Genomic DNA, 22,069 nt, shown 5'->3' on the forward strand with positions numbered 1-22,069 from the left:
ATTTTGACATAATGTGCTATTTGATTTCTGCTCATTTGGAAGAAACAAAATTCGAATATACTAGGAATGAAGTCAGCACTACCTACAATGACAACCTCACAATATAAATTCTTTATAAATTTTAGAGGGAATATTTTTAAAACAAGTATTTTGTTGAAAGAATGCAAACCCTGAATTTACAATTCTGTGCTTACTTTCTATGAATATATGCAGAAAAATATGATTTGAATAATAAAGAAAAACTTATTTCAGGATTCCCATTCAACAAAGCATCTCAAAGAGTGCTATTCCTTATTTGTGTGTTTTACTTTGGTAAACCTAAAATTAAATCTATACTTCTTTAGCTAAATATTTAAATGTATATGCTAGAGAAAGGACCATTCTCAAGAATGGCTTTGAATGGTTTTGAAGTGCATGTGCATGTAATTATTATATAAGTAGCGGACATATCATTTGGGGTTTGTGCAGGGAAATGCATGTAGACAAATTTTACAGACATGAACTGAACCCTAAGATTGGACTTGCTTCTCCAGCAGTCATTATTTGAAGAGTATGTCTGGGTTTTGCATTGATTTTACCATTTTGTAATTTAATGAATTATGAAAGGTTCAAAGCATAGTTCCTGTGGCAAATACATTAAAAACTGTCTCTACTGGAAGAAAGACATTCATTAATGACATAAATAAGAATGTGTATTTAATATACAAAGAATTGAATATGAACTTGCTTCTCTTTCTCAATTGACATATATGGATAAATATGCCTTTTATGGATGGATGGATAAATAAATAAATAAATAAATAAGCCCTTAACTTTCTTAGGCTGAAGTAACTAGAGAACTGAAATAACTATTTTATTATTATTATTAATGCCATATAAATTATGAAAGTCCTATGTAGAAACGCATATATTTTCACACACTTTCAGTGTGTATACATAACTATAAATATTTTTTCTTGCCTGGATAACTAGCCTAAAGTATGAATAAATAAATAAATAAAGTGCAATTGACTCATGAATGCTATAGTATTTTAATCATCATAGTTGGCATGTTATAGGGAAATTCACTGTGATATTATGTATAGATTATTTCTATCTACAAGGTGTTTACAGAAGTAGGGCATGATTAGACTGTTGAATATTTTCATTAACAGAAAACTAACATTAGCACCTTACTGCAGTCTTCTATATTTTTATCAAATCATTAAAACAAAGTATAAACATTCATCATTAAGGATATACCAGACTGTGCTCAGCCTGGTTCTGTGGCCTATGTATCTAGCCTAGTTATTACATCTACTGATCTAACTTCATGAAGAGCTTATAGATGTCTGTCTAGGTAGTCAGATGATTCACAAATTGTGAACCATCTTGTTTCCAGTTAAGTCACTTTCTTTCTAAACAGTAGCCCATTTAAATATTTTGTCATATAAAAAATAATTAAATTTGAACAATATTTATTCTTGGGTTGACTCATTTGTCAGTTTAGCATAAGCACCTAGTGTTGACTGATAGCTGACAAGAAATCTCAGCTGCATATCTAAAGCATGACATTGTTATAGGGACTTTATAGTGAATATAAAAGATAGTTCCCTTTAAAACATGATGGAAAAGCTTTAATAACCTTACAAAATAAACCTTGATGTTCTCTGCCAGAATTAAAATGTAGCTCAAGAACTTTGCTAGACAATCTCCATATTGGGATGACAGCTTGTTAACCCTGGACCTACTTTATTAAAATTTTATCTATAAGGGTAGTGTTTTCAAAACTTTTGCACTGCAGCATGATGGAAACTTCCTTTTTAAAGGTGAGAGCTGAAATGTTCTTATAATCTTGATCAAGACCATCATCAAGCATCATAAATTCAATGTAAAATTGTGAGAGTTGTTTGTTGTTGTTGTTTTTTATTATTGTTGTTGTTGATAGCATTTACTGTGGAATTATTCATAAAGATTGTGGTGGTTTCTGAGTCCTCTGAGACAACCTACAAATAAAAACAAAAGAGAACTATGATATAGCTTGCTCATAGGCCAATGCACAATGGACATTTTCAGATAAAATTATGGGTTACACTGATTTGGGAAATACTTTCTGTCAGATTAAATGAAAGATACCATGTTTCATTTCTCCTACAGATATTCTTCTCTAATGCTTACACTGATAATTAATGACTTGGGAAAAGCTAAAGTACAGTCAGACAAAACTATCGTGTCTCTCAGAAGAGTTATGAAATGCAGAGGGTTCTGTGAATTTGCAGTCTGGTTCGGTGAATGAATGAATTTAACATTATATTATGGCATTTGCAAACATGTCATTTAAATAGATTAGCACTGTACTTCTTATTCTAATAAATCTTTCTGCATTGAGTGTAAGCTGAAAAGTGTTAACAGAGACAGCTTTAATGAATAAAATAAATGTACTCAAGGCACACTGTCAGGAGAAAATGATGTTCAAAGAATCAAGTTTGAGAAGCCATGAAGTATTAATGAGGCTCATTTTTCTATCTTACACTATGCCTTTCATCTTGCACTTGTAATTGAAACTATTAAATGATTCTTGCTAATTTGGTAAAGGCAGAAGCTATAGTTATCACTCATTTGTTGGTCATCTTGTCTGAAATATTTCACAGTTGATGAGCTTGAGGTGGACATCTAGTCTTGGGATTTAGGGTAGGAAGACAATCACTGGAAGGCTCTCAGGCAGTGGGACATGCTTTTTTTTCATGTCTGTTTTCTTCCTTATACCATACCTGGAATAATTCTTTAATCCTTACATTTCTGAGATGACTGCCAACAGCAACGTCTCTTTGACAGGAAAAAAAGACATGGTCCTACAATATAATTATTATTATTAATAATAATAATCCAAATAGTTTATATATTATGAATACAAGTTTTAAGTAACTTACTCTAATGGAAGGTGTCCCTGTTCATGGCAGGGTTATTGGAACTAGATCTTTAAAGGTCCCTTCAAACCTCAACCATTCCATGATTCTCTGATTCTATTCCAAGGTTGCTCCGTTTTTGGTTTTGTTTGAACTATATCTCCAGATTTCTCCCAAGCAGATGAAAGTTATTATTACTGCATTGAAGCAGAACAAAAATATGTGAAGATATAATCATAACACTGTTTTAATGGTATATTTTCTTTGTAATCTTATGGAAATTGAACACAATAAAAGATTAAGAATGCAGCGTTCCACACTGATTAAATAAAATATATATTTTCATTGTTGTAGAAGTGAAAAATTATACATACTTGGTTTTGCTCAAGTTACATTTCTGTAGTTTGTATGACTCTTCAAACAGAAGGCAAAAGTGATTTGATTAAATTTGTCTGAAGTTTTGCATAACGTATGCTTAATACCTGCTTAATGCTCAAATTTTTGATCAAGTGTATGCCTGGTACCCCCATATTAAAATAAATAAATAAATAAATAAAAATAAAAATCTCTACCGTAAATTCCTGTATGATCTTAACTTTCCAATGACTAACTTTCACAGTTGATCTCCACTTGGAAAAAATGTATTGTTTTCTCTCATCCTTATAGGGCCACATTTATTTAAGCCTTAAAGATGTATATTTTCATTCATATTTGCTTGATGATGAGGTCACTAAAATCCTCAAGTTCCCTGATAAGACTGCTCCCCATGAATAATCATGTTTGTCCAAAAGGGTTTGTTATATGGTACTCAAAGCAAGGTCTACTGCTGAATGTGCAATATCCTTCTCACACACTTTAGAAAGTACAACTTTACGATAAAAGGAGAGCACTGGGAATCCCAGTCTAATACAGTGAATTCACTTCCAGTAATAAAACAAGGGAAAATTGTCAGTATTGCTGTGACACTGTTTTATAAGATTGTTTTCTTTGCTCAGAGAGTTGTAGAAACAGCAAATTCATATTGAATGTGTCATGCATGTCCTTGCAGAATGTCCACTTTCCAGTTTATTATTATTTATACATATGTTGTGATAATATCCAGACCAACGGATTATCACCACTGTTCCATATTCTGTGCAGCCACTGAAGCAGATAGATACCCTTTCCCCATGAGTTCAAAATTCATGAGTTCATATCTTAAAATGAGTTCAAAATGAGTTCATATCTTAAAGGCTGCAAAAGCCATTCTTTAAATTAATGTCATTTAAGGATTTTTCTTTTCCTACAATGGATAGTCATTTCTACATTCTCTATTTCTTGTTGAGTCTTCCTTCTCTGTCTCTTGTATTCTGCAGACACTGTAGAAGATGAAATGGAAATGGCCACAGTACGACATAGACCTGAAGCCCTTGAGCTGCTGGAAGCACAGAGTAAATTCACAAAGAAGGAACTTCAGATCTTATATAGAGGTTTCAAGAATGTAAGCGCTTAATTTTTCAATTTACATGATAGGCCAATGCAGTATCAGCAGTTTTAGAACCACTGGCAACAGAGATTGTGGGATTCAGTATTTAAACGCTGCATGCCTGATTAAGTGTGGAAACAATCTGAAACAATTGGGCTGTTTAATGGCTGAAAGATACAGACAGAAATCATCCAGAAGATAATAATTATAAGTTAGTAAAGTAGGACTATACAAGGAGGGATTGTGTTGGGGCTGTTTGGCAAAAGCTGAAATAATGGGAGAGAAAATTAGTCATGAAAAGTTTGGTCACTTAGAGGAAAGATTTTGATTTTTTTTGTACAGAATAGTTATCACAGGATGCAATTGGCTAAAACTACACTAGAGGAATTTTTTGTTAGGTGGACAGCAGTGGATGACTTGTATTTTTCCTAGCTCAACAAGTCTATGAATTTGTCAGATCCCTTTATTGGGAGTCATTATTGGTGATTTATTGCTGATATATGTGTCTTATCAACATTCCCTATATTTTCAACTGTGTAGGAACCCCACTGAGGGCTCTAGTCTGGATACAATCTGCCTCCTTTGCCAATGTGTATTTGCTGTCCTGTGCCTCTGGGCTTGGTGCTGGCATGTGAGGTTTCCATAGCTAGAACTGCAAAGAAATATGGCATAAAAAGATTTATTAATAACTAAGTTTTATTAATTTCTATACTAAATATGGCTTTTTACCAAAAGTGAGACATGCCCTGATGTCATATATATATAGTGATGAACACTGTACACAAGAAAAACTGCTTTATCAAAAAAAAAAAAAAGAAAAAAAATCTTCTGTTTTATTCTATTTTTCATCTGATTAACACTTTCATAAAATATTACATGCAATTAACATTACAAAGAAAATATTTAATATTAAAAATTTTGAATAACAACAAATTTCCAAATCATCAGATTGTAATATTAGCCTATGAAGTCAGTTTTGAGTATTGCAACTGTGCAGTTACTAAGTCTCCTGCTGAGCTGAAGGTAAATTGCATGATAATTGCCTTTATCACCTTTGGATTTAGTTTTTGTTTTGCCCTTGCATAAGGGCCTTCATCTTGCCCTTGGCATTTACTACTTAAATGAATTTGTGTAACAAGGTATTATAAAGCTAAAACACAGTGAAGCTTAACTATGGAATCAGAGAGAAGATTTTTAATAGCTTATAGAAGAAGTGTAAATTTTACAGAATTACAGATGATCTATTCTTAAATATCATGCATTTTGTAGTGAAAGCAAGCTGTGCAAAGGGATATTTTAAAACAACATTTTTATTGAAATCCCACAACGCAAGTAAAATATATAGTCACTTAATGTGTCCTGGCTATACATCATCCCCATTTCCAGAAGGTATATAATGTTGGCATGTTAGTGATTAACAGTGATTGCTCTTAAAAGCTTTTCATTTCCTCAGGGTACCAGAGAACATTCCCCTGTTAATGACAGCATTCTCAAGGTATTTCAAATCATGAGTTAATGTCCCTAATTATCTAAGGCAAAAAGGTAAAAGTATAGTGGATAAAATACACATTCTGTCTATTTCTCTGGAATCATTATTTTTGAGTGTCTCAGAAATAAAGGACCTTGATGTTTCTCTGCATAAAATGAGGCATGGAAAAAGAGAATATGTTATAAAGAAGTATTTTAATTGATTACTGTTATACAGTTATATATTCCAGGAAGAATGGCAGCTCTTCATATACTTCTGTGTTCTAGGATGTATTACTTACATAAAAAGGTTTTGATAGTAATATATTTTATACAAGTGTTTCATTTTTTTTATCAGCACATGGTAATTCAAGACATGCAAATATAAACATCTATTTAGAGCTAATGAACACAAAATTCAGAATTTTTTTTTAATGTAATTGCAAATTTATCAATTATTTTCAAAAAATGTTGTAAAACATGTCCAGGGTTGGTGACTGCTATAAATCAGTTTAAAGCAGAAGTCTTACTTAACCTTCAGCTTACTTAAGCTTCAAACTTCAGAAATGAAGGGTTACAAATCTTTCAGATGAGTTGGGGTTTATTTTGTTTCTCATATTTGTCTGTTTCTACTGCAAAATTTGCAGTTTCCTATTTTTGCAGTTCCCTAATCTCTTCAGAGAGTGGTTAGGTCTGGTGTCCTCAGCTCTGTGAGCAGCTTGTCTATGTAAGTTCATTTTCCTGTCACCTATCTAGGTTTTACCAAAAACAGTTTGGGCAGTTTTGGTAGATATTGATATAGGATGGAATTACAGTGCCTCTCATGGCTGTGCTTAAATGCTGTCCCTCCACAAAGATCATTGTCTTCTGTCTGTCATATGCTACCTCTCTTTTCACTCTCCTTCTTTTAATATCTAGCTGAATGCTATCCTGCCAATATTTTCACCACATGTGCTTTATCTTTGTGCTTCATGCATTGATATATGCTGACAGTCATCCACCTGGAAAATAGCTTGGCAGGCCTGGAGGTGTTGGTGATTGAGAAAGGTGATTTTCTCCCTATATTCAGCACTGGTGAGACCACACCTGGATTGCTCTTTCCAGTTCAGGGCTGTTTCTCAGTTCAGCATGAGACAGAAACATACTGGAGAAAGTCCAGCGGAGGCCCACAAAGATGATCACAGGACTGGAGAATCTATCATGTGAGGAAAAGCTGAGAGATTTGGGACTGTTCTGAGAAGAGAAAGCTTGGAGAGGATTTAACAGTGTCTATAAGTACCTGAAGGGAAGTTGCAAAGAAGATGGAGACAGGCTCTTTTCACTGGTGCCCAGTGCTAGGATGAGAGGCAGTGGTCAGAAACTGGAACATAAGGGACTGTGTCTGAACATTGGGAAGCACTTCTCTACTGTGTGGGTGACTGAGCACTGGCACAGGTTGCCCAGAGTTTGAAGAGTCTCCATCACTGGAGATCTTCAAAAGCTGCTTGGACATGGACCAGGGCAACCTTCTCTGGATGGCCCTGCTTGAGCGGGGGGGGAGGGCGGGGGGGAGGGGGGAGTTTAATCAGATGACCTCCAGAGGGGTCCCTGTCAACCTCAGTCACTCTGTGCTTTTTGATAATCTGCTTAACCATTCTTCTAGGGTAGAAAATCCATTGAAAGATTTAATGAAACATACAGGCATACATATTTAACATGATACTGTCAAAATGTGCAAATCCGACCTCTCCACTTTATGCTTTTCATTTGATGTTTGCCTGCCTTACCATCTCTTCAACAATATAACTATATAAAACAAAACAAAACAAAACAAAAAAGATATGAATTTAAGTTTAAATTAAGGCATGGATTTAAATAGTTGTTGCTCTACTGGTATTATGCTCTAAATAAATTAGACTAAATTTATATCCCATAGAACAGTAGCATCAGCATTTCACGGGCAGGGGCTCAAGAGAGCTGTCATGCAGAGCTGGGGTCCTAAAGGCAGCATAGATAACATCACCTAGCATAGGTATTATATGTACTTTGATTAATTCAACAGAATTTTGCACTGGGTAATCCAATGCACACATTTTTTCTGGTCCATACTTGTATACCTCTAATAAATTATAAAATAATTATTGCTATTTCATCACTTAATACATGTATGTGGAATCATTGTGTAAGAGTAAAGATAGTTCTACTATTTCAGTTAAAGTAGTTACTACTTGTTATTTTACCAGTAAACGTTACTATTTTCAGGCACTGATTTCCTCTCTATAAATTCTCAGATTACTTACCTCTTTACAGAATGAAAAGACAGCAACAATCTCCTTAGAGAGAGCCTAAAAACCACAAGACTTTAAATACCTAAGCTGTAATACTACCAGGAGATAGAGTATCTCAAATATTAATGATCAAAATGAAAATAAAAAATTAAGATACAGAAAGGATGAGACTCCCTAATACATACTATAGTGAGAGTAGATATAATTTCATAATGGACATTTCCTTCTGAAGAACTTCAATATCTCTATATTATAATGTTTAGTGCTGTAGATGTGTCAGCAAGTAAAGAATAAGAAAATTCACATCACTTTCTGTGTATTTTCCACAGCCTTTCTAGTATGCACATTTTTCCTCTGTCTTTATGCAAGCATGGCAGGAAGAAACAGGTCCCACTCATGATAAAATAAAACTGATGAAATACAAGAAAAGCAGCTCTGCATCCCTCTGCCTCAGTATACTGTTTTCAACAGTGACAAATAAAGGAAAGTGGAAGGATAAGGGAAGTTTAGAGCTATAAATCCCCTAAAATACTGTTCTGTCACCTGGCATTCTGCTACTAAAATATTTCCTGTGATGAAGGTTATAGCTACATCTTTTTATTTTACATTCTTTAACCAAAATTAGTTCTATACCCTAATTATGTCTTCTCTGAAAAATAATACACGCATATTTCAAGCCTTTTGCTTTTATTTTAATAAGATATCTATAGTATTTCTGCTATGAAAACCATTGCTTTTAGATATTCATTATTTCACACATCTCAATCACATGTATTACTTAGTTGCTTCTTTTCCTAGCTGAAACTTTTAGTCCATATAAACTCTCATTGTACATAACCCATTCCAACCTGCTGACTTCCCTAAATCCTTCCCAATTCTAGGATGTCTGTTCTGAAACAGGGATGACCAGAATTTCACCCAACTTATGTCCAGTAACTTATTATTTATGATTTCAAGTTACTTGAACTTCAGCTGAGAAAGCAGCAAGTATTATTGTATTTCTGTAGTGTCAGTGATATTTCCAAAGTTTGATTTATTATATATATATGTATTTTTATTTTATCAAAAATAAAACCAAAATCTTTAAATCATCAATTAAAAGGCAAATTGCGCTCCAAACCCAGAAAAATAATAGTTCATACAGCAGGAGCGCAAGGTCTCAGATTGCATTTCTTTGCATATGTATGTACATGAAAGCTTTAGAGAGTCTCAAATTGTACTGTAGAACAGCTGATGTTTCAGAAAGCAAGTAGAGAACTGCAGAAAAGGACCAAAAAACATTGAAATGCTTATCTTGACAATGGATGTTTTGGTAGTAATCAAGGACAAAATTTAAAATACAAGAGGGGATACACTAAAAAAAAAAAAAAAATGTATGGAGGTGGGATAAGCACTTTTAGGTGACATAGAATCTACTATAAGGAAAAGTATGAAAGGAGAACTTATGCCTGTATTCAGAAATTTAGCCATTTTAAGGATTCTATACTATCCTCCAAAATGATCTTAACGGAAGTCCTAAGCCCTCCCCAAGCTCAAAAGGTTGTCCCTCACACTCTGGTTTTACAATGTTCTTGCACTTTTGTTGAATTGTTTCTCAGCTGCCATCACAGTGGGACCTCTCCATTTTGTATTTGGCTTCCTGTCATCCCATTTCATGTAAATTGAAATTGTGATTGCTGCAGTCATTAACCTTTCAAACCAGTGTCTCTGTGGCAGACCTAGTACAAGTGGTACTTCACAACAAATTGCACAGACTATCAAGAATGCACTCAACATGTGGTCCTTCTTTCTGTTGTCCATTGATAGGTCTCTCACAGTTTTAAAAATGTCCCTGAGCTATGGCACATTTCCATTTTAAAAATACTTAGGAAATGCTTTTGTTGCACAAAAGATGCTCCTGTTCTAAACCTAAATGTTAATGATCTTTTAATTTTAGTTGATTATTCTCATCAAAAGGTCTATAGAACATTGCGTTGGGAAACTATCAGGCTTTTCTGGATGTGAAAAGATATTTCAATGAACATTTATCTTACCCATCTGTATATTAGAGAAAGTATAAATCGTAATTTTGAATGTATAAAAATGTCCCTGAATACATACTGTAGCTTTAAACAGGCAGCTTTATATTTTTGGCATTCATTGGGAAAACAATATTTCTAAGATACTCTTCTTTCTTATTACTGTTAGTAAATGAGGCAAACAAGAATAAGAAAATAGCTCTGATAATATTACACTCAAAGATGGGTTCTTCCCATCATGCTATGCATCCATGTAGACACTTAAATGCATAACTCAAAATATGCTAATTTATTCAAAGATTTTCAGTTTCAATTAGCATTGTAATACTGTGTATTGCATTTGTGACTCCCAGGCAGCTTAATGACAGCTCATTTTTTAAGGTTGTAACACTCATTTATTGATTGTGTAGAGCATTCAAGAGTTTGTGTGATAAGGTACAACTATTCTCATTGACCTTTTCAGAAAAATTCCTTCTCTTTTTTTTGTTCATCTGCTAGCATCTTAGAAAAAATAAGTGAGAAAAAGCACTTTTTTTTTTTTTTTTTTTTTTTTTAATGTAAGAGAGTATATTTCCAATCTATTGAGGAGGAAATAAAAGCATAAGGTTCATGTCCGCTGAGGTTAACCATCTAAGGTTAACCATCTAATGTATATGTAAATACCCAACTGTAAAAATATTTATAGGATATTTTTTATAAGTTTGACTAGGTGACCTTTAGAGGCCTCTTCAAGTGAACAATTCTATCAGTTTTTGATCTGAACTGCCCACACTCATGTTGGATGAGTAATTTAATACATAAGATTAGCTAATAATTTGAAACTAATTTCCATTTCTGCATTCTATATGTCAACCTAATTCCCTCAAAACCTCAAAGCACGTACAGTGTGAATTTTCGCATTCTTAGCAGGAAAAAGTCTCCCCAGTAAATAAAATCTGAATAAATACTTACTGTGGTGCTCATGTTTGATATTACTTTTTGTATCTATGTAGTGTTCTTATTCTGACATTAAAAATCAGTTTTAACATTGTTGAGATAGCATTTTTTATCATCATATTAGTAAAACGTAAAATTCAAAGTTTTGATGCTGATCTTAAATCCCAAGCTCTAGACCTCATATGATTAGTGTTCATATTATGTATTTAAAGCCCTCTAAAAGGCACAGGGCCCAGTGGTATGGTCTAGAAAGGTTAAGTTTAGCATCAGCTCCCACTACAGTCAGTTTTCTCAAAGGTAGAGCCCATGAACTGTATTTAAGAAAGCCTGTAGGCTGCCAAGGAAGTCATTTAGGTTGGCTGCTAAAAGATGTCAGATACAAACATTTATCTGAATTTATATCCTTCTCCAAAGCTTGTAAATCAGATTAAGCACCTTCATGAGCTAAAGTGATCTGCTGAGACCAGGTGCCCAAAATAACAACGTAGTTTCATCTGCATCTCATATAACAACCTGACAATTAGAGCATCTTTCCATGTAGGAAGAGTTAAAAAGTGAATGAAAAATTATAATTTTGTTAAAAGTAACTGAGATTTAGGAGAGAAAAATTAGTAATAACACTGAATACAAATAATTTTAATCGAAAAATTATTCCTCTACTTTTTTTTTTTTTTTTTTTAATATTTGAGGATGAAGGTTATATAGATATATGTTGTGTATTTTGCAGTATAAGTGTTATCTTGTGCAAAAACTGAAATACCTCAATGTAGTTTTGAGGGTACTGAAGTTAACATTTTCAGACTGGCTTAATCTTTCATATATACTTGATGTTCTGAGAACACTAAATGTATTTGTTTTGCTTGTCATAACTGGAACTCACTTGGTAAGAAAAGAAGTATGACAAAAGTGTCCAATGCAGAGATGACTTTTGTCTTTATAGCTATTCTGTTTGCACATAGAGCGTTGCTCTATGACTAATGGAGAAGTACACTTCTGTCTTCTACTTTTATCTTGCAGATTCCAAGATAATCAATGTCTTGATTAGAATTTATTTTGTGCAAATGAAAAAAGTGTCCTGTATTTGCCAGGCACTAAAAGCTGATAGGTGTTCTACTGTAAGAGAAAAGGGGGGAGGTGGGGGCGGGAAGGGAAGAGTTGTGTAAAGTTTGAATACCTGGATGATGAATCAAACAGATTTGGGATGTCTATTCTATTTTCCTTGCTTCTTTAATTAGCATTAAATTAATTAGCACCTGTTCAAAGGCATAAGAAGGGGAAAAGGCAACATAATCTTCTTATCATAGAATCACAAAATATTTTGGGTTCAAAGGGACCTTAAAGGTCATCTAATTCCAACCCTGCTTCCACAGGCAGGCATACCTTCCACAAGATCAAGCTGCCTAAAGCCCCATTCAACCTGGCCTTGAACACTGACAAGAAGGTTTCACACAAGGTGTAACAGTTTAGCTTGGATCAGTTGTCTCTGAGTCATGAATTTCCCATCTCACAGAGGCAATAGGATGTCTTCATTTCATTTTGATCCCTTTCAGTTGTACGCTGAATTCATGTGCTTGTACTGTAATGAATTAATGTGTATTCAAGACCAAAGCAGCCAAAGAGAGAGAGTGTGGAAAAAAAAAAATGAGCATGAGGGATGAGGACACTAGTATAAAAGAATATTGCCCCTCACATTGGTTCTCCAGAGGTTGTTGCCCTTGAAGATGAGGTGGCTTAGAGCTTAAACAGACTTTTCAGCCTCCCCTCACTGACTCCTAGGAAAGGAATGATTTCATCTGACCACCAGCAGCCAGTGTACTTTCAGACGCAGGCGTCTTGTACAGTAGAAGGTAACTGCTGCAAACTTGTGCATTGTGCTGAAACTTTTTGTAGAGGTGCTGATGCCTTCACAAACAACAGCACTGTGGACATGAAGACGGTGTATATACAAAGGAACACCAACAACTCCTCTTTTCAAGTAGACTCAGTGATGACATCTGGAAGGTAGGTTTGTGTCTCATGCTTTTAACAAATTTAATAGCATTGTTAAATTTGTTATATAGGAACACCAATAAAACATAATAAAATAAAGGAAGTTCTGAATCTTACTATAAAATCAGATAGTAATAATTCAAACTGAAAATTAATATCTACCCCTGCTAGAAAACTACCTTGTCTTGCTCAGCTGGAAGAATCTAAATAGTAGAAAAGAGCATTACGGAACTCCAAGGAAATAAACCTACAAGCTGGATAGCATATCTGCTGTCACGAAACAGTTCTGTAAATTATCTTTTGCTATCCAGGGATAGTTACTGAAGATGTGTATAATGCTCATAGCCCTTTTTATTTATTTATTTATTTATTTATCTTTACTAACATTTTTATTTACCAGTTGTGGCTTCAGATCATTTGTTTTCTCAGTTTTAGATGACTGAAGAAAGGCTTAAAAAAATAAATAAATAATAACTTGCCAGGGTAGAAGTTTGCAACTATGTTTTGAAAGCACTCGTATTCATACTAGTGCTTTAGAGGGAACTTTTCTATATTTCAAACAAGGTTCTGTGAAAATCTTTTAACAAACTCAGCAATAAGTAATGCCTACATTCATTTTATATTTCCTTCAAGAGTTAGGAGAAACTTGAAACTCTTCAAATATGAGTAAAAATAATTTGGAGGTAGAGAGTTTGACAGACCAAGTGTATAGATGTCAGTCATCACAGATTTACAGACCTTAATGCGTTCAGTGGATATACTCATTTCAATTAGTCTCACAGTTGCTGGCAGAGAGTGAAATCTTCTTTTTGAAAGTTAATAATGAACTCAGTCCCTACACTTCTATTCATTTCATGACTTACTGCTGTTCATGGAGATACTTCATGTTGTGTTCACTAGGGAAAAGCTGTCATCTAGCACACCAAAGACTGTCTTCATAATTGTGATTGCTTACTTCTGAGTTATCTCTGAAAAATGTAGGTCCTAAGTCGGTAATAAACCATATAAAAAGAGCATGATTTTAAACACCCTGTATCAATAGCAGTGCAGAATATGTGGAATGTGTGGAAAGTGCAGAATGTGTGGAATACCCCTAAAGTTCTTTATTCCAAACAAGAGTCTTTTTTAATATATTTTTGTGGGATGGCATTGTTCTTTGTGTTTCACACACACACACACACACACCTCTTATTTGAAACTGGCAATACCCTTTCCTGTGGCTGAGTGCTCTGGTGTGACCTCAATGGAGCTCACCATAAGGCATAACATCAGTCATGCCAGGCTGACACTTCGTGTGCAGTATATACCTTCTGCTCTGCTAGCCAGCTGCTTAACAAAAACCAGCTACCAGCAAAGCTTTTTTCTGCCATAGAGCTTTCATGTGGATCCAAAGAATATAAATGTTTATGTACTGGAATATGACTGGCAAAATATCTTTTGGCTACAGCTCACTGCAGCTATTTTTTGCTGCATCTGGACTGTGATACAAAGCTTGTTACTTGAGTTACACAAAGTTATTGGATTAATGTTTCTGCATTGTCACTGACATTAGAGATGTAAAATTTGGTGCAATGCACCAGTGAGAATGTTGTTATTTAAAAATGTAGCAAGGAGACACCTCTTATTCTTTTTTCTTCTACCTGCCCCCTTTTCTTCATGAATGGGGATGAGTCGTAACTGTAACATCTACAAACAAAGTTTTAGTGAACGAATTTTTCAGCTGAGAAAACAGTGTTCAAAAGCCTCTATTCAAATTTCTTGCTACTGGCTTTCTTCTTTGCAAAAAGTTTTTTTATATAATACAAGATAATTCAGTATTAAATCCTGCACCAAGTTATCTCTCTGTTAAAATGCAATTCAGGGACTCTGATTGGACACAAATGTTTTTAAATGAGCACGCTAAGCCTGCAAAATAAGAGAACGGGGAAAAAATACATGTTCTGGATGGTGCAGTTCAACCATTTGGACCCTGATTACTTCAAAACTTTGCAGATAATTTATTTATTTATTTGTTTGTTTGCTTGTTGTGCTGAACTCATGGATCTGTTCTGTGTGCCAGAAATTTCCAAATAATTTTGAATCTTTATCATTTCTGTCTGTTTAAATTCCTGGTCAATTTTTACCAAACCAACAATGTCTAGTCTTTGCCAGAAAGCAATGAAACCTTCACAAGTCTTTTTTTTTTTTTTAACAGAAGTAATTTTTTATAAGAAATTAAAAAGTATATATATTTGATCTACATCTGTCCTAAAAATAGACAGCGATAAATCTTCAAATAAAACAGTAAATCACAAATGCCAAAGCATCAGGGTCAAGTTTTGTAGTGCCATGGAAGAATATCACATGTCATGGACCAATCTGCCTCTGGATTTGAGGAAAGTCTGAAATTCAGTTTCTAGCAGATCCAACATTCTTTAGATCAGCTGGACATTTGTGTGGATTATATTATCAGATTATGTGAATGATTCTCATGTTAACTTTCAAGAAAGGGAATTTATTCAACCCAATCAATTCCATTGTGAAATATAGTTTAAAAACTTTGGGTACAGTGAAAGTAACAGAAGAAATAGAAACCAATAATGCAGAAGACAGAGTGATTCAGTAAACACAGCATGAAACTACAAATCTAAAAACACTAGCATTTTGGCTCTCCAGCTGGCTTATTAACTGCCATGCACCTTTAAAACCCTAACTACCACACTAAAAAGCCTTCTGGGTTGCAAGAGCACATTATATTAGTACTTCACTGCCTGCATGGGCTCCACATTGACAACTGGCTAATTTAATGTCTCTGCTCTGACAGCCAAAACCTTTTAGTGTCCCTGGCTATCTGAGAGATTGCTTCTCAGCCTTTGATCAAAGCTTCCTCAAACACACCCTGGGAACAAAGTGGGGAGCAGCAGTAGGGAGGCTGTTGACTGTGGGAAACTGAACTTTCCCAGGAGCTGGAGACAGCAAAGTTCATCCTTAGAGGAGAGAAAAATGAAGGCTGAATTCCTCTGCATTAAGAGTGAAATGTGTGTTCTGTGGGCAGTATATTTGAGCAATGAACACGCTCCATGACCAAGCTCCATATCTATCAACTGGAAACAACAGTAGCCTTATGTCTGAAAAACAAAACAAAACAAAACAAACAAACAAAAAAACCCCACAACTGATCTAGAAAACACTCCACGTGGTATTTCTAATGGTGATTTACTTGCTCCATTTACCATTTCCAACATGCACCAGCATTACTGTGGCCTCACAAAAAACATGTGTCAAGAATAATTTTTATAAGTGAACCTGCAGTAGTTGGATATAACACTATTTGTCTTTGGTCAGCTATTTACCAGCAGTTGTAGATATCAACAGGCACATGATTGTGCTCGAGATCATATTTATCAGGAGCAACCAACGGACCAAAGGTGAAGAGGAAATGTACTGTCCAGGCTACTGAGCTTTGGATCAATATTCAGCTTTTGCATATTTGGATCAATATGCAACTTTGGACCTTATTGCAGCTTTTCAATACTTAAAGGGGGCTTATAAAATAGAAGGAAAGTGAATTTTTGGTCAGGCAAACAATGGGGTAATGGACAAGGGGTAATGAAGACAAGGGGTAATGATTTTAAACTAAAAGAAAGGAGATTTAGATTAGATAATAGGAGGAAATTCTTCACTCAGAAGGTTCTGAGGCACTGGCACAGGTTGCCCAGAGAAGCTGTGGATGCCCCCTCCCTGGAGGTTTTCAAAACCAGATTGGATGGGGCAACCTGGTCTAGTGGTTGGCATCCTTGCCCATGGCAGGTGGGTTGGGTCCCTTCCTTAGGGTCACTTCCAACCCAAGCCATTCTATGCTTCCATGATTCTATGAAATCCAGGCTCAATAACTAACTTCCATATTATCCCATTGAACAATCCAGTTCACCTCACATTCTTCTTTTTTTTTTTTCTTTTTTTTTTTTTTTTTTTTTCCCACCTCTTTCCAAAGTTTTTAGGACAAAAGCTCTTAGTGTTTCTCCAGATCCAGAATAATGAATCATCAGTAAAATCATAGCAAAGTGGGTGATTCATTACTATTAATGAATTTTTAAACCAGCAATGCTTGTTACTTTCCTCCTGAACAAGACAGAAAGGAGTGGCACAGCATAAAACAACAGAGATATTCAAGCAAATGCAAAATTAAATTCATCTTGACACCAGAGAGTAATAAAAGATTTGATTAGCTGTGTTTAACAACCCCTACAGATAGTTCTGGATACTTGTAACATTTAGCTCCTGAATTTATAATTTTATTCTTCTAGAATAAAAAAAAACTGCCTCTTTTAAAGTCAATGGCAAATCTTCCTTGACTTTAGTGGAGTATACCTAAGTGTGATGAAGATTATTTTTTTTTAATTTCTTCATGTGTTTTTCACTATAAGAATGTCTTCTCAGGGGATTCCAGAGCTGTAGATAGAAAAGTGGCTGTTACTCTTTTGTTGGGATGATTTGTCCTTCACTGCTTTATCTGTCTGTGATGAAAAGAACCCCACATTCTTTCAGTCTGTCAGACATCCATAATTTAGTGGTAATTGGCTCTAAAATCTTCCATTCTAGTTCCAGGGGAAGATATGCCCATGAGGCAACACCCACATGTAGTCTAATTCTATTTTTATTTTTTGTAACCAGTAGATAAACAAGTACCTGTTCCTGTTGCCCCTTACTGGAAAAAGTATGATTCTTGTACTGGTTTCTTCAGAATATTTTTTTTCTTTCATGACAGACTACACATCAAGATATTGCCTCAGTTCAAGTGGGAGCAAGCTGGGCTTCTTCAGAGTTCTCAGTTATTAAACAGAGGACCTGCAAACAAGATGCCTTCTGCATTCAGATTGCCTTGGAGCAGCAGCTTTTGGGAAACCTCAGGGCCTTCTAGAAAGTTTTCCTCCATCTCCCAGCAAAGATGTAATTAGGATCCTAACACTGAAACCCATCTCTTTTGAATTAACATTACTGTTTCACCACTAAACACACCAGGGTATAAGCTTATGCTCAGGGATTAATTATTTTTTCTTTCTTATCTTTAAGAAGCATAGTTCTTCAGATTTGACTCTCATAATCATCCCTCAGACTTGATAAAATAACACTGAATTTGATTTCCAAAAAATCCATTGCATTTCCAGTACTGTTGAAAAAATGAAATCAAGTCATACAGCATCTGCTCCACTGCACCAAAGATGTAGTACTATCCCTTGTAATGGAGTCCAAGCTGTAAAAGTATTTATTTATTTATTTATTTATTTTGTTCTGCAGAACAACTGTAGAAGCTGCAGCTATGGAACAGAGAAAAGTTTTATGGTTTTATGTGCCTTAAACTTGGCAGGTTTTGCAAGAAGTTTTTATGCCAAACAATTTCATCCTCAATGAATCTCCTAAAAGACTGATAACAGTATGAGAAATGAAATCTCTCTTAGGCCTACCCCGTACAACACATAACTCTATTTCAGATATATCTGATTCTCTAGTTATCTTTTTCCTTTTTCTGTTCTAACTGGGACATCTCCAGCTTTTTTTATATTTTTCTAAGTTGTTTGTTTTCGCAAAAATATCCCAGCAAATATCCATCACCTTTTATTTAGGTTTATCTCAGCTTTCAATTCCAGTGATGTGACGTGACAAATTTTAGAAAGGCTACCAAAAAAAAAAATGTATCGAGTATCTAACTATGAGACAGTGGAGTCTTCAGAACAATCTAGGGGAGACTGATTTATGTAGCTTACTAAGATTTTTTGCTGTGCTAAAAATGTTATTAGCTTATATTTCTGACTAAACTTTAAATTGCATTCTGATGTTTTTCTCATGTCATTTACTGAATTATAGAAACAATATCTTGTCTGTAAGTAGCAATGCTACATCTTTCCCTGTCTTATGGAGCTGTTCATTCCCCTTTCTCAAAAGCATTTAGATTCATGTCCCAGAGCCTTGCCATGAAGCCTACTCTGGTCCTTCTATGATTACCATGAACAGCACTGCTCTACTAATCAGGTGTCTTAGTACCATGGACCTATGCTCTAGGGATGACCTCTTTGGGTAACAGAATAAAAAGGAAATGTAGGTGTGGTGTGTGGCAGGTTGGACAAGTGCGCGTGATTATTGTGTGACATGGAACACATGGCAGACATTGAAAGCCAAAGCCTCCAGGACAAGGTACAATGCCCTCACATTGTGAATTGGGAAGAAGCATTTCTTCCTGTGGACCACATGCATCTCAAACACAGAAGCTTCACATATTTCACTGCCCTTTGATAGTGCCTGGTTTTCACCACTCTACTTGGTGAAACAGGTCTTATTTATGCCAACTTCAAGACCAGTTTTGTAAACATTTATGTAGGTAAGCAATTCTGTTCTTATGTTTGTAATGCTGGGGCTCTTCTGCAAGAGACTGTTGGTAGCAGAGAAAGCAAAAACCTTTGTTAAAGGATAAATGTATTACTATATGTAATATGAATAATGAATACAATGTTTGATTTCCAGTTCCTAACTCCCCCTTGACTTTCATGTGCTTTGCCATTTCTGCAAGCTGACAGGATTCTGTAGGAACTGAAAATCCTCAGTGTTTTTCATCATAGCTAGCACTAAACAAATATTGATCTGTCTGCCTTTATCACTGCATGTCCTTAAAAGAAAAAAAGAACTACCACTCTGAAAAATACTGAAACAATGAATTAGGAGCCAAATGTCTTGCATGCAGATGCGTCACAGGAATGCAAAACCCCGTGTTCTCATTTCATGATTAAAATAGTGTCAGCACTTAGTATCAATCACTGACTCTAACAAAGAAACAACAACAGAAACAGAGTTTTAAACAAAATATAGTTCTAACCCCAGCATACTGAGGTTACTTCATAAATATTTTGTGCTAAAATCAGGCTCATTTTCAGTAATGATTATAAAATATTAGTAATCATGATGGATTGTGCCAGTCTGCCAACATGAGAGCTTCAGACCCTTTAGCAGAAAGTTGTTTGTACAGATTCATCCTCCATATTTTTTCCAATCTCTAAGACTACAAGGAGCACCAACAAAAGCATCAACTGAGATCCTAAATTCTATCTAAATTCTATTCTTTCTCTCTCTCATGTAAGACACATAAAATAATGGCCTCCATGGTTTCAAAGTAGGAAATTGGTCTATACTTTGACAAAGGGACTGGTGACATCCTTCATCCCATTCAAGTACATTACTTGATGAGGTTTAAGGGAGTGCAACCTGGGTGACTAGCATTGGCTGGTGAGGTACTATTTCTCTTGCTCTCACCTGAGAACTCAGCTGATTTGAAGGGACTTGATAAAACTGCTTACACAAGAATGAATGAAACGCAGCACCAGGCTAAATACAGCTTGTCCCAAGAGTGTAAATACTTTGTCTTTGCCAGGTATTTACAACAAATTGCACCACTAAGTATATGAAGCATGGGTTCTGCTACATTTAATTTAATTATAGCTCCTGCCTATGTGTGAAGTCAGGATTGTAAAATGCCCTCCTGTAGTGACAAGCAAGGCCAGAAACAGTAAGCACCTTTCAGATGCCAGGGACTCATCTATAAAGTTTTTGTGTGTCAGGCTTTGGGGTGAGCTTTTAAGTTCAAAGCTTTAGTCATGTTGTTTACTGTTGTTTTACTGCCAATGCTAATAATAGGAAACTAAAAATTACAGTGGTTAGCAGGCACCACTAAATAAAGAGCAGCACTGATTAAAAGCTCTGCTGGCATCTAGCCCACTGCATGGGAGAAGCAGCCAAAGCGTTGATTGTTATTTACAGTGTGAAGTCACACATGCTGGATGTGAGCCAGTTCTTCCATTTCTGCTTGTTTTCCTCTGGAACTGCCATGGTAAGCAGGGGGTGGGGAGAGGCCTGTGTTTGTTAAAGACACCTTCAGAGGGTGCTTCAAACCCTCGTACATCTTTACTGTGCCATTGGGAAGCATTATCATACTTCTTATGCAGATGGCTAAATTCAAACAAGAGGCATTGAGTTTTACCTGATGAGAACAGGTAAACAGAGTTCTTGAACAGAGTTCTTATATGTATTTCATTAATGGATGTCATTGGAACTGATCTGATCAGTCAGATCATATTGGGTGCTCTCAAGTCCACTGGTTTCCATGAGTTGTAGGTTGTTGCTACTGAGCAACAAAAAGTTTGCAGCATACATGAAAGAAAAGGTAATTCAACAACCCGTGATGATATCCCCATGAGCCATTAGCTAAATTCTACTGCACTTTAGATCAGGGAGGAAAAATTGAAAGGAAGGATATCCCTTTAGACCCAATAATCAGGGCACTCCATTTGGGAATGACTCCTGGATTCTAGCTCCTCCTGCAAAAATGGCTTATGCTTTATACCTGTAACCGTAAATAGGCAAATCCACAGGAAGGATTTAGAGCAGGGATCATGACAAAAGACTGAGATAATCATCCTTTACCATTTCACACACACAAAAAAACACCCTTTTCAATTTCATCAACACATTTCAGCATTCATCGCTGTTTATCCATGATGTAGCATTTTTCTATATGGTTGCACTGAAGTTATTTTCAAAAATGTAAAACAAGAATTGTTTCAATAAAGAAAAGGATCTGTGAAGGCACTTTTTTTTCTTCTTCTTTTTTATAGCCTACGTCTGAGAAAAATAAGATGAGAACTCTAATCAGAAAACAAAACAAAACAAAACAAAACAACCAAGAGCTAATTCAGTTTCAATAGGCAGGAGGTTAAATTAATAGCTGTCCTTTTCCTGATAACACAAAAAGTAGAAGTGATAATTGAAATTAAAAACACCAGTGGTTTTCAATGTAATTGAATTGAGCACAAGTTATTCATTAGAGAAAATGAGTGAAAATCCATCACACTAGAGATAGGTCATTACAAACATACTCATTCATATATATAACATATTGTTGTACATACTGAGGATAATATTCCTTAGGGATATGGTTTAGTGGGGACTGCTAGCGTTAGGTCAGAGGTTGGACTCGATGATCTTGAGGTCTCTTCCAACCTAGAAATTCTGTAATTC

At 35.2% G+C, this 22,069-nt stretch overlaps 1 protein-coding gene across 8 annotated transcripts in view; it reads left to right on the top strand.

The window, feature by feature from the left end:
• KCNIP4 (potassium voltage-gated channel interacting protein 4) overlaps positions 1–22,069 on the top strand; it is a gene marked incomplete at both ends in the record, with an annotated part of 439,123 nt that overhangs the window by 387,510 nt on the left and 29,544 nt on the right. For 7 of the 8 annotated variants that reach the window (XM_084285597.1, XM_084285602.1, XM_084285601.1 and 4 more), the window contains one exon: positions 4,241–4,365. In XM_084285597.1, coding sequence (XP_084141723.1) covers positions 4,241–4,365 — 125 coding nt within the window. The remainder of the gene's footprint in view (positions 1–4,240; positions 4,366–22,069) is intronic. The other variant, XM_084285598.1, reaches the window with a different exon arrangement.

This window comes from Netta rufina (genome assembly GCF_964035555.1).
Source record: "Netta rufina genome assembly, chromosome: 4".
Taxonomy (NCBI): Eukaryota; Metazoa; Chordata; class Aves; order Anseriformes; family Anatidae; genus Netta; species Netta rufina.